The 13,366-nt window shown below is 43.6% G+C and overlaps 1 protein-coding gene across 1 annotated transcript in view; it reads right to left on the bottom strand.

The window, feature by feature from the left end:
- LOC120030856 (lamin-A-like) overlaps positions 1–13,366 on the bottom strand; it is a 25,374-nt gene extending 12,008 nt beyond the window's left edge. Inside the window, exons 1-2 of the mRNA XM_038976339.1 lie at positions 13,161–13,366; positions 10,804–11,192 (exon numbers count right to left, since the gene is read on the bottom strand). Coding sequence (XP_038832267.1) covers positions 10,804–11,156 — 353 coding nt within the window. The 5' untranslated portion in view covers positions 11,157–11,192; positions 13,161–13,366. The remainder of the gene's footprint in view (positions 1–10,803; positions 11,193–13,160) is intronic.

Here is a 13,366-nt window from a genome sequence, read left to right as displayed (position 1 = left end):
CCAAGTAATCAACGATGAATAACCAAAACCAGGAACTACTGCTGCTGGTAATCAAATAATTATGTGATCCTTGACAGATTCACGCCGTTTCATCTGTCCACCAGAATCTGTCTACGAGAGATTGTTGTTGTGACAACAGTGTTATATCAAAGCCCACACAACTTAAAAAAGGGCAAAGAGCTCTGTCTAAATGTTTTCCAGTATACATAGAGAGCAGCAGAGCTACTGCCGAAAGACAGTTTAGAGTGAGTGAGTGAGTGAGCGAGCGAGCGGGGAGGAATAATAAAACAGAGGAATGTGTTGGTTCAGCCTCCACTCTTGGGTGACTCACTGCTATCTTTGTCCACGTCATTGACGAGAATTGAGCGAGCCCGCCCCAAAAAACAGAATCGACGGAAAACCCACAATCCTGGCTGTTTTGCTGTGCCGTTGCTATGACAACAGAGGCCTACTCATCAGGCCTAAAGTATGGCATTTCCCCACATTTTGGATGGAATGGATAAACACATAGAATTTTCACTGCCAATGCTTACTTTGAGCATATTTCCGAGCTAAACTCTGTCGAAAAGCTTCCCTCCTTTATAGGCCTATTTGGAAAAGCTTTCCTGCTAGGCTCCTGGTGGAAAATCTAGCCTATAATTACTACAATATGACAGATGTATCATGCAGAATACGCCCAAAGTCTTAAAGGCTGTTTCCCATGAAGTTGATGTTAAACAGATCATTCATTGTATGCACCCGATATCATATTTCAAAAAGGTAGACACTTCATTGGAAACTAACAATACTAGACACTATATTTTAACCAGGGATACATATAGTTCACATCCAAATGACTTTTTACACATAACTACTACAGCGGCATGATTATAGACTATGAACGCTCTTATACTGTGTGTGAACGTGCACCCATCCTCTGGTCCTCTTATTATATTACCACACCCACTTTGACTCTTTTTATTTGACCTTTATTTAACTAGGCAAGTCAGTTAAGAACAAATTCTTATTTTCAATGACGGCCTAGGAACAGTGGGTTAACTGCCTTGTTCAGGGGCAGAAGGACAGATTTTTACCTTGTCAGCTCGGGGATTCGATCTTGCAACATTTCGGTTACAAGTCCAACACCCCACTCTCACTCTGTTACGCACAGTAAATTACTTTCCCCAGTTCCCCCACCTTGTAAACACAGCCATTTCCCTATCAGTGCACCGTAGTGAGGCGGTCAATGCTAAATCACCCCACGAATGGGAAAGGACAAATCTCAATGGAGTCACACAGTCAATCAGGCAGTGCAAAAAGCCCTCTGGCCTCTCTCTGCTATTAGGGGGTCTGTTAGGAATGAGAACGTAATCACCCCCTCCGGTGTTACTACACAGTCTTCCACTGCACAGAGTTGTAATTGTTGATTGATCTGTTACGGTACGGTGAGCAACAACACCCCGCCCGTCTGGCTGACATGTGTGAACACGTGTGGGTGGGGTTCCTTGGAAGTTGGAAATTACCGGGGGGTCCTCCGTCCATAAAGACCATCTTTGGGCTCCCATCTCTATTAATAGCGATCCTTTCCAATCCCATTTTCCCAATCCCAAAGTGGTAATTTTATGATACAGAGAATAGAGGGGGAAAAGGCTGTTGAATAATGGGGTCTTAGTGCAAACAAGGTCCAATAGCATGAGTTTTTCCAAGACCAACAGCCAGACTATACAATGTGTCAGAGTTTCAGGAGAACTCTGAAAACAACATTGATTAAATGAAAAATGTGTGGTTCGCATTTAAAGTTCAGTATTCAGACCACGGATTGGTTCAACTGTTACTTCTGTATTGATTCAACAAAATGGTTAAGTATGTCATAGTATTATTTCAACGAAAAAGGTTGTTTATGTGAACATCATTTAGAAGCACTGTTAAGAAAACATGGAGATCTGACATTCAAATAAAATAATACAATACAACGTACAGGCCGTGGCACATGATCAGGTCTCTTCTGGGATCAAAAACACACGGGAAGGGATTGTTTTCATTCCGTGTGTGTGTGTGAGAAAGAGAGATAAATCACAAGGGGAAAACAACCCAGCCATAGCCAGAAGCCACCCACTCACCACATCCATATGGGCAGATGGGAAAATAATTCTTAGTATTTCACCACCAACATCATGGTGCTCAAGACTGATATCTTCCTTTCTGTTTCAAATAGACAAGCAGCGAGAGGGGGGGATATGGAGAGGAGGCCATTTCATGTCACATAAACATCCTACACATGGGTCGTGTTCAGTAGGTACAAAATGTTTTGAAACAGAAAAATTTCCCCCCCCCCCCCCATTTCAAAATGTTTTTTCCCCCTAGTCATGTCTATTGAACATGTCCCTGCTTGTGCCTCTCATAATATCCCAATTCAAACACATGGCCAGCAATGAGGAAAAGAAAGCATCTCTCCCACAGATAAGGCCTTCTTTGTAGCACTGGCTCTGTGTGTAAGTGACACAGGCCTGGTTCCGCTTTGAATTATTAATTAGTGATTCACCATGACATGAGTCAGAAGCCTGCTGCCCTTTCATTCAGCATGTTAGCTATTGTTGTTTGATTTGATTATCTCACCCTGATAAGGTAGATTACTAGAGAACACAGATTAGCCAGTTTGTCCTTGTCTTTTACCACTCGTCTAATAATTCTTCAACTGTCAGGAGTGTTACCTACACACAAAAAATTATGTAGCTACGTATATCAATTCTTACACCTCTAAATGTCTTTTAAAAACATGTAGTAGTCTGTATCACGAGTTTCAGTCAAGTTTCAGTAGGTAGAACTCTACGCTCCATGTAGATGAACAACAAACAGTGTGTGACAGGCTTTGACAGAGCCAGTGGTGTGCACCCCCCCCCCCCCCCCCTGAAATCTGGTTGGCCACCCCAATATCCCCCCAAGAAATTCTGAGATCTGATAGGTCTTCTCTGAATATATTGATATGACACATACCGAGCATTTCACAGGAAAAAGCATACGAGGAAGGGAAACAGCACCCCTCTGCCAAAAAGAGTATGACATGTCCAGACAGCATCAGATACATGGGTTACAGATAATGAGACAGAGGGGTGCTGTTCGCCATCATAATTCAAGTTTGTTTTTTGTTTTCTTTACATTTAAAAAAATATTCAGGTTCAAAATGGTATGGTCCCCCTAAACTGTGTCTGTGTCCCACCTTGGCCACTCCATTCAAAATGTTCTGGATACGCCACTGAACAGAATTAGAGCTTAACTGATCTGAGGCCTATTACCCCATGCAGCTACATTGAGTTACAATGAAAGCTCTGCTGTGGTGCCATGTGAATAGATGGGGAGTGGTACTAATGTTAGCATTATGGAACTAATACAGCAGACTGTGTTGTGCCTATGAGGAGGAGCAGTGTTAGCTTTAACATTCCTGGTTGCTAAAATTTTAATAGTTTGCCAAATTTCAGTTTGTGACAAAACAAGCAAGTATAGTGTAGAGAATCATTGTCCATCTAAACCGCTGTAAAATATATTTTCCATAAACAAAAATATTGTATTTTCAGCTGTTTGAATCTGGTGTACAAACCCGAAAAGTAAAAGATGCAAAAACTAAACTTAACAGGGAGCATAGAAATATGCACATAGAACAGATCTACCGCTTATTAGACTTGCTTTCAATGAGAATGACAGATCTATAACCCACATTTCTATGTGAATTTGGTCAGGTCGCCCAAAAAAGTTACATAATCCAACTTTAATAGGTAAAGATTAGTTCCCTTCTGCTCTACGGTATGTAAACCTCAGTAAACATATCCCTAGTGAGCACTTGCATTGAGGAGTAGTCTATAACAGTGCATCGGTCAACATTGGCCTGCATCTGGTTAAACATCACAATAATCCTTTTAAAGCTTGGCTTGTATAGGCTCCAGTAAAGAAGAGTGATGGTTAGGGACACAAAATGCTAAACATCTGGAGATATTCCTGATTGTTCAAAATGCTCCATGCAAACATCAAACTCTGTTGAATGAAATGAAAACGCTTCAGACATATTGATCATCTCAAATGTACTTTGAGCATTCAGAGTTGTGGTAATCCACTGGCAGTTACATTACTGATCAGATTAGAACATTTGGGGGTCGCACCCACTTCATCCACTACCAAATGGGAACTTCCCAGTGTGTTGAGTGTAACTTACTTTGAGATGTGTGTTTCTGTGTGTGTTTTAATTTGCATTTGTGTACATGCAATGTGTGCGTCTAAGTATGATGTGTGTTTGTGTGGCATGAGCTTGTGTGCAGAGGCCCAGTATCTTAAAGTGATTTACCTTGTAAGCGAGCGGATGACTCATTCAGCTTGGCTGGGTCTTGAAAATAATCAAAGTGCTATGGAAACTCTGATACACTCGTTCCAGCCCGCCAATGCCTTCTCCGAACACAGTACTGGTCTACTTAAAGGCCACACACTACTGTTTAATTATAAAAACTCAATTTAGCCCAACAAAGAGTGCTCTATATAGCAGACATCACATTCACAGTCTTAGCACATCTGTTTTCCATTGCCATGTACTTTGTTAGGGCCAGTGGAGCGAGTAGCCACGGGACTAGGCTAGGTATACTCCCACTAGCCACACTCATGCCTATGGAAAGCCCTAGAGCCTAGGGGACACTAAGTTGAAAGAAAAAACAATGTATGAGAATAGCCATCAATTTAAGAGCCTTCATAACAGACTTACTATGAACAACATTTCATGTTGTATAACTGCATCCATTGGATGTCAGCCTTCAAGCTCCCTATTCGTTACTAGTCAAACGAGTTGAACAGCTGCTGAACTAACTACTACTGACACAGTAAACACTCAAATGCTCTCAATGATAATCAACGACATGAAAACAAAGAGTACTGGCTGTTCACGAAGACAAACAATTTTGCTATAACACTCGCTGGGAGTATTTGAACAGCGTCGGTACATCATCGTTCATTGGCGGGGAGACCATGTTTGCTCTTGTCCAATTGAGGACAGAATGACTTCATTCAAACACTTCGGACTTCAATGGGTTCCTCCTGTTGTCCGGCCGTGTGTCGGCCAGGCAGAACATTCACATGATTAAATGGAAGTAGAGTGCATTACACGTCAACTAATTGTTTAGAGTTTCCCTGAGCTAAAAGTAGCAGTATAGTCCTTGGTTACTAGTGGAAACCAAACTGTGTTTAGAAAATATTTGGGCTGCCTTGGTAGCCTCCTTGTATTACTATCCTTGTGGGTAGTGGAAATCCTCAAAACAAGGAAAATTCTCACCACCAGGACAAAGGCTATTTGAAGTTTATGGGTTAGGTTTAGGGTTGCGGGTTAAGGTTAGGTTTAGAGAAAATAGGATTGTTAATGGAAATCTATTTTAGGTCCCCACAAAGATAGTAAAGCATATGCTGTGTGTGCGCGAGCGCAGAAAAGAAAGGAACTTTCTTAATGAAGGAAATGTCTTTGTCCTATATGAAGTGTACTTCCTGCTGTGTTCTCTGATAGCCCCAAAGTGCTACAAGTTGGCATGGCAGCCACTCCAACACAAAACAACTTCACATTAGATTTTCCATCATTCATGTCATTGGAATGAAAGGACAAGTAAAAAAGGAAATATGTTGGAATACTTCACACTGTAACCATATTAATTCTAATGAACATTTATCCTGCATACCGTACCCTCAATAAACAGACAAAACATCTAACAAAATATCTATTGTCCTGTCCCACCCTTAGCTATCTGTTCTGTTACTCTGTGCCAACAGGTGTGGCACACAGCAACCTTGGAAAATAGTCTGGAAATACGGAAATGGGCACGGCTATTGACTTTTGAAATCCCTCAATTGTATAGCCTATTCCGCCACCTTTGATCATGAATGCCTACAAATCTTGACAAAATCAGTTCATTGCTTTACAGTCTGCAATAGATTAGTGAACCATCTTTACTTCCAGGGAGTGAAGAAAAAGTCAAAAAGCAAAAGGTTTTATCAATATAATTCACATTGTAAACTGGACAGAATTTAGTGGCATTTTTCAAATAGGTGAACCGACAATAAGATCTAGAGAGAACACCGTATCTGCAGTGTCGGCATGGGTCTCCCTGTATATTGTCAACACAAAGCAGTCTATTCATCCAGATGTCTATTCATCTTCTGGAGGGGAGACAGGGGGTTGTTCTGCCAATGACGACCAGAAGCAGGTTCCCCCACACATGCTCCTGTTTCACAGCCACAGATGGAAGGCACTGTGGCACGAGACTAGCGTCAGCCGCCCCTCTTATGTTCTAGAGGAGGAGAATCCACAGTGGATGACTAGACCTTGACGAATGTGGGAGTGTGGGCCAAGCCTTGGGGCTCATGTTGTAGCTTAGCAAATCATATTGCAGCGTCTTAGTTGAGCAGTCAATATTTTAGGCTAGCCCGCTTGTGTTCTAGGGATTCTTACACTATCCTAACAGTGGAACATGCTTTAGCCAAATAAGGTTCGTTTTTATCCCCCCCTGGCAAATAATTTACAAACTAGACTGGGTTGTAGACGAGTAGTTTACATCCTAGTAGTCCAATGGCGGTGGTCTGCCCTCAGGGGAGTTGCATGTGTCTGTTGTGACACAAAGACGAACGACTGTGTGGCGTGGCCCAATGGCATGTCTATGAACAGGTGTGTACAGTCACAGGCCATGGTAAGTGACAGTTACATCTGTTGCAGCACACATCAAAACAGGGCTACCGGGCTTGGCACTGTATATTGTAGGGCCTACAGCAATGGGGTATTATAATATTTGAATGACTAAGAATATTGTTGAACATGCACACTTTGTATTTATTTGTTGGGACAGTATATATATATATATATATACACTGCTCAAAAAAATAAAGGGAACACTTAAACAACACAATGTAACTCCAAGTCAATCACACTTCTGTGAAATCAAACTGTCCACTTAGGAAGCAACACTGATTGACAATACATTTCACATGCTGTTGTGCAAATGGAATAGACAAAAGGTGGAAATTATAGGCAATTAGTAAGACACCCCCAAAAAAGGAATGGTTCTGCAGGTGGTGACCACACACCACTTCTCAGTTCCTATGCTTCCTGGCTGATGTTTTGGTCACTTTTGAATGCTGGCGGTGCTTTCACTCTAGTGGTAGCATGAGACGGAGTCTACAACCCACACAAGTGGCTCAGGTAGTGCAGTTCATCCAGGATGGCACATCAATGCGAGCTGTGGCAAAAAGGTTTGCTGTGTCTGTCAGCGTAGTGTCCAGAGCATGGAGGCGCTACCAGGAGACAGGCCAGTACATCAGGAGACGTGGAGGAGGCCGTAGGAGGGCAACAACCCAGCGGCAGGACCGCTACCTCCGCCTTTGTGCAAGGAGGTGCACTGCCAGAGCCCTGCAAAATGACCTCCAGCAAGCCACAAATGTGCATGTGTCAGCATATGGTCTCACAAGGGGTCTGAGGATCTCATCTCGGTACCTAATGGCAGTCAGGCTACCTCTGGCGAGCACATGGAGGGCTGTGCGGCCCCACAAAGAAATGCCACCCCACACCATGACTGACCCACCGCCAAACCGGTCATGCTGGAGGATGTTGCAGGCAGCAGAACGTTCTCCACGGCGTCTCCAGACTCTGTCACGTCTGTCACATGTGCTCATGTGCTCAGTGTGAACCTGCTTTCATCTGTGAAGAGCACAGGGCGCCAGTGGCGAATTTGCCAATCTTGGTGTTCTCTGGCAAATGCCAAACGTCCTACACGGTGCTGGGCTGTAAGCACAACCCCCACCTGTGGACGTCGGGCCCTCATACCACCCTCATGGAGTCTGTTTCTGACCGTTTGAGCAGACACATGCACATTTGTGGCCTGCTGGAGGTCATTTTGCAGGGCTCTGGCAGTGCACCTCCTTGCACAAAGGCGGAGGTAGCAGTCCTGCTGCTGGGTTGTTGCCCTCCTACGGCCTCCTCCACGTCTCCTGATGTACTGGCCTGTCTCCTGGTAGCGCCTCCATGCTCTGGACACTACGCTGACAGACACAACAAACCTTTTTGCCACAGCTCGCATTGATGTGCCATCCTGGATGAACTGCACTACCTGAGCCACTTGTGTGGGTTGTAGACTCCGTCTCATGCTACCACTAGAGTGAAAGCACCGCCAGCATTCAAAAGTGACCAAAACATCAGCCAGGAAGCATAGGAACTGAGAAGTGGTGTGTGGTCACCACCTGCAGAACCATTCCTTTTTTGGGGGTGTCTTACTAATTGCCTATAATTTCCACCTTTTGTCTATTCCATTTGCACAACAGCATGTGAAATGTATTGTCAATCAGTGTTGCTTCCTAAGTGGACAGTTTGATTTCACAGAAGTGTGATTGACTTGGAGTTACATTGTGTTGTTTAAGTGTTCCCTTTATTTTTTTGAGCAGTGTATATATATATATATATATATATATATATATATATACACACACACACACACACACACACACGTCTCTGATAAGAAAGTTACATTTACTTGCATTATTCTTGCAAGCCCTCACAGGGCACCAGCCAGTGGTAATAACATGGTGTTGATAGGGAACTAGATGATACGTATTAACTATTAATAAAGCTGCACTGCCGCAAAGGTCCAGACCTAAGGATAGGCCACAGCCACAGCCCCTTCCCTTTCCACAATCCCAGGGCAGTGAAAAACCTCTGATTCACCACCCTGTCACACACCAATGCCAAGACTCCTTGGCTGCTATGGCAACCAAACACTGGCAAACACCAGCTGCAGCGTAAGAGACCGAGTCTGCCCACGCAGGCCTGAGTGATACATTTCCACTACACGTGTAACAAATGATTGGTTTCCTTTGGAAAACAATAGTTATAGGCGATGTTGCTATTCTTCACTCAGCTAGGGACCTTAATGGGAAAGAGAATTTAAGTGAACTGTAAAATTCCATTCACTCATCCATTCAAAAACCAGCCTTGGTTTATAAGTCACTACTCTCTGAAATGCATCTACTTCTTCAGACCGCCTAACTCACTCAACATCCTCAAGTCAAGATCCATAAGTCCACACCCTGACCAAGGCCGGCACTCAAACACAAACCCACCCCAGCACCACACCCTCACCTGCAACGTTGGGTACACCAAATACTGTACATTTTGTCTTGACGAATACACTGCAAACATGAATTGAAACATTCAGCCAGCGAAAACAACCAAGACTCCACCCTCACGTCTCTGTACAGACGCCGTTGCTTCAACATTGCAATTGCACGGTGTTGAAACTCACTGAGGCATGTCAATGAGAAGCTGTTGAAGACAGTGTTTGCAGTTGAAAATATTCCTATTCTCTGTTTGCTACTCCTTTCGGAGGGAAGCCCCATGCATAAACAAGGGTAGGTTAAAGAAACAAAGTAAAAGAGTAAAATAACAAGTAAATACAACTAATTCTTTCAACCGTCTTTTATTTCCTCAGACGCACTCCAACCCGATTTGCACTTTGCCAAGACTTTCAAACATTCCTGTGGAGTCATTGCAGGCTGTTGCCTGCTGTAGGAGAGAGTTGTGCCATTTTCTGTCTGTGGACTCATTTACCGACTAAACTCTGGTAGACAGATCCCTTTAACATTCTCCCCAAGGTCTAAGTGTAACCTACCCAGCCAGTTCAGATTGCTCAGTTGGTTGGAGAATGATGCTTACAACACCAGAGTTTGGATTAAAGCATGTTTTATCTTAACCTGGAAACCCGCTTACAGGGTTTGATTGAAAAGTATTGCGTAACAACACATTGCATGCATGGGATTGTGGGAGTGTTGACTGTGTCATTACACTCGTAAGTCAAGCTAAAAAGAGCGATCTGTTTGTCTGGGGCGTGGCCCCGTGGCTGGGCCCTTAGTAATGACATTGTGGGGGAATACAGTATTCCTACCCAACCTGCTGCAAACCACCAGGAATGTACTCAACTAATGTCTGGCATGTCGCTCTCCACACCTCTGTCTAAAGGATTTTACAAGTTAGAGTTTAACTAATAGGTGGTGTCGATTAGAAGCACTAGCACTCACACCCTCAGTGGCAAACTGCCTTGGAATTAAAGGTTGCAATGGGTTAAATTAAATTATTTATTACTAAAGGCTTATCTGATCAATGCTCTGACAAATGTGCCAGCATACTAGGTATCCAGTCCAGGGTGAAAATGGTTTCAGGGCTGGTGTACTTATGGTTTGGAAGAGAGAGCAAAACCTGCTGTAGTAGTGGAAATCTACTTCACTGAGAATGACCGTAGTGAAGGACTGGAGTAAGAGCAGACCTGCACTGGTTGATGAGTCAGAGCCAGTACAGGGAAATAATGCCACCACAAATGATGTGTAATGAAATGAGATGGTGTCTCGTCCTCTGGTTTGAATATGCCCCTCCCTGTCATGTAGGAGGTTGTAGGCAGGTAAATGTGTGTCAGTGAGATTACATGCTGAAGCACAATCATATTCATATTCAGGCTAAATTAATTAGTCCCTTGGCCAAAACCCAACATGTCCCTCGGCCAGAAACTTACAACAGGGAGCATGGCAATAGACTACCTTTATGACACCACATTCAGATACAGGATTACCCATAAACCTCCTGCCTTTCTGTCCCCATCCCAGCGTTTCCCCTAATAATACTCATGCCACCCCATCATCTCAAGCTCTCTTGCCCCCCACCTAGAACATTTGGCCTCAATTCAATTGAACATTTTGGTGTTTCCAGCCTTTGCACGGTGCCTATGAAAAAATGACCTATAGGGGAAACGCTGTCAACCCAATGTGTCCTACCTGACTTTGAGCTCCTTGTACTCCTCCTTGACTTTGCCTAGCTCCAGCTGCAGTCGGGCACGCTCCTTGGCCACCGAGTCGAGGGTCTTTCGGGCGTCGGCAAGCTCCGTTTCATAGGCCCCCTTCATGCCCGTCACCTCACGGCTGATCTCGGTCTCGGACTCAGTGATGCGCATCCGCAGCCCAGCATTCTCTATCTCCAGCGAGCGCACCTTGTCGATGTAGACGGCCAGCCGGTCGTTGAGGTTGCACAGGTCGTCCTTCTCCTGCAGGCGGGAAATGCGAGTTGGGGTGAGCTGGGTGGCGGCTCCGCCGCGGCTGGTTCGTTTCTGACCCGTTTCCATAGTGGACATCCAGCAGGTGGTTCAGGTGGTGTGCTGGGAGACAGGCTGTGGAGGGAAGGATTCATTCATTAATTAACATCAGATAGAGCAAATGTTAGAACAAGTATAGCGAAGACTGATGGAACCATGTGACTTTACATGTGCCCAAATAGAAAATAGTAAAGGGGGTGGGGCTTAGGCGTGTAACAGCTATGCATCTCTCTCACTATCAGCCTTATTAAAATGCTGTTTGGGTGGTTAAGCAACTTTGGCTCTCTCCTGAGCAAGTCAAATGACCACCGTCTGGCGTCTGCACAGTGAACAGGCAATTACGATAATATACAAAATATGTATTCAAGAACTACAGAAGCATACAAAACAATGAACAAACATTATACAAGTAAAGAATAGCTGCATCATCTCCCTTGTCAGCCAACTGCTTGTTGAGACAGAGTGAAGAAGTACTAACAGCCTGCTAATTATGCCAGTCATTGATTCTGAGAAATCTGTCCAATGGTTGTCTCCCTCCACTTACATTCGGCTTGCCTAAACCTCAGTCATTATACCACGGCCTTGACTCACTACATAAATAAAACACAGCAGGATGCCCTGATTAGGAGATGAAGAACCACTTTCTCAATGTTTAGACGGGCAGAGGCAGCAGTGAAATGACTGTCAGAAAGTACTGGATAAAAGGATTTCGAAGTCCAAAAAAACTAGCCGAGATTCCACTCTGGAACTTTGATATGCCAGTTGAGTATTTTATGTTTCCACAATATATTGACAATTAGCCATTTAAAAAATTATATTTTCAATATCCATAAATTCATGAAAAAAATATAATAATATTGAAATCTAAATACTACTCATATTACAGAGCAAGCTGTGAAGCTTTATATGCCACCAATTTTTGCTTTGTAGCATCTACAGATGAAACACTGAGGTCTTAAAGGAGGCCTTGGTAAGCCCAAAATGTCATAAATATGCCAACTTTGATTATTTCTCAATTATGCTTTTAGATACAAATTTCAAATACACAATGAATGTACCAAACATTAGGAACACCCTCCTAATATTGAGTTGCACCCCCTTTTGCCCTCAGAACAGCCTCAATTCGTCAGGGCATGGACTCCACAAGGTGTTAAATGTACCACAGGGATGCTGGCCCATGTCGACTCCAATGCTTCCCATAGTTGTGTCAAGTTAGTTGGGAGTCCTTTGGGTGGTGGGCCGTTCTTGATACACTTAGAAAACTTGAGCGTGAAAAGCCCAGCAGCGTTGCAGTTTGACACACTCAAAACGGTGCGCCTGGCACCTACTACCATACCCTGTTCAAAGGAACTTAAATATTTTGTCTTGCCCATTCAATTCTCTTGAGGCTTAAAAATCCTTCTAACTAGTCTCCTCCCCTTCAACTACACTGATTGCAGTGGATTTAACATGTGGCATCAATAAGGGATCATAGCTTCACCTGGTCAGTCTGTCATGGAAAGAGCAAGTGTTCCTAATGTTTTGTAAACTCTGTGTGTCAACAACCCTTCTTCCAAAGGACTATTGTATGGATTACATTTTGTGAAAATCCCCAAAATCATGGTCTTTTTAGTATGGTTTTGTGAGGAATCACTCAATAACAGATAGATGACATCTATTTCATTACTTGTGCAATAATACAGTACATACGATAAATAAGTAACTGATAAATGTGAACATGTTAACACTCCATATAATGTATGTGTCAAGCCCTTTCCATAGATAATGAGGTACTTTTGGAAAGAGTAACTACACTACTTTTCCCAATAACCATACATTAAAGTAACTTACACCGAATGACATATACTTTAAAAGGTCACAGCCGAGTTGTTACCCACGCCCCCAACTGGTCAACAACGAAAGTGAAATGGAATTTGAACTGTATACTGTAGCCGTCAAGATCAAAGTACAAGCAGGAACCTATTCTGACATCTATGTTAGTTGTGAATGTCAGCCCACACTGTCAGTCAAAGTGCAACCAGAGCCAAAACGTCTTTATCTTACCTGAGTGTGAGGTTGTGAGTGGAAGCCTCCTGATGGAGCAGTGTGTGTGTCTGCACAGCCGGACCTCTCTGGAAGTTCAGCTGCCGCTGTGTGTTGTAGATAGGTGTTCTTCTCTGGGTCTGGGGTGTCCCTGTGGAGTATAGGGAGGAGGATCAGTGCTGTCTGTGTGCCTTTGGCTCACGCTCTGGAATGGCTGCGTCACAGTC

Source organism: Salvelinus namaycush, chromosome 37, assembly GCF_016432855.1.
Source record: "Salvelinus namaycush isolate Seneca chromosome 37, SaNama_1.0, whole genome shotgun sequence".
In the NCBI taxonomy this organism is placed as follows: domain Eukaryota; kingdom Metazoa; phylum Chordata; class Actinopteri; order Salmoniformes; family Salmonidae; genus Salvelinus; species Salvelinus namaycush.
Note: the sequence above shows the minus strand (reverse complement) of the source record. Positions and strands in the feature narration are given on the sequence as shown.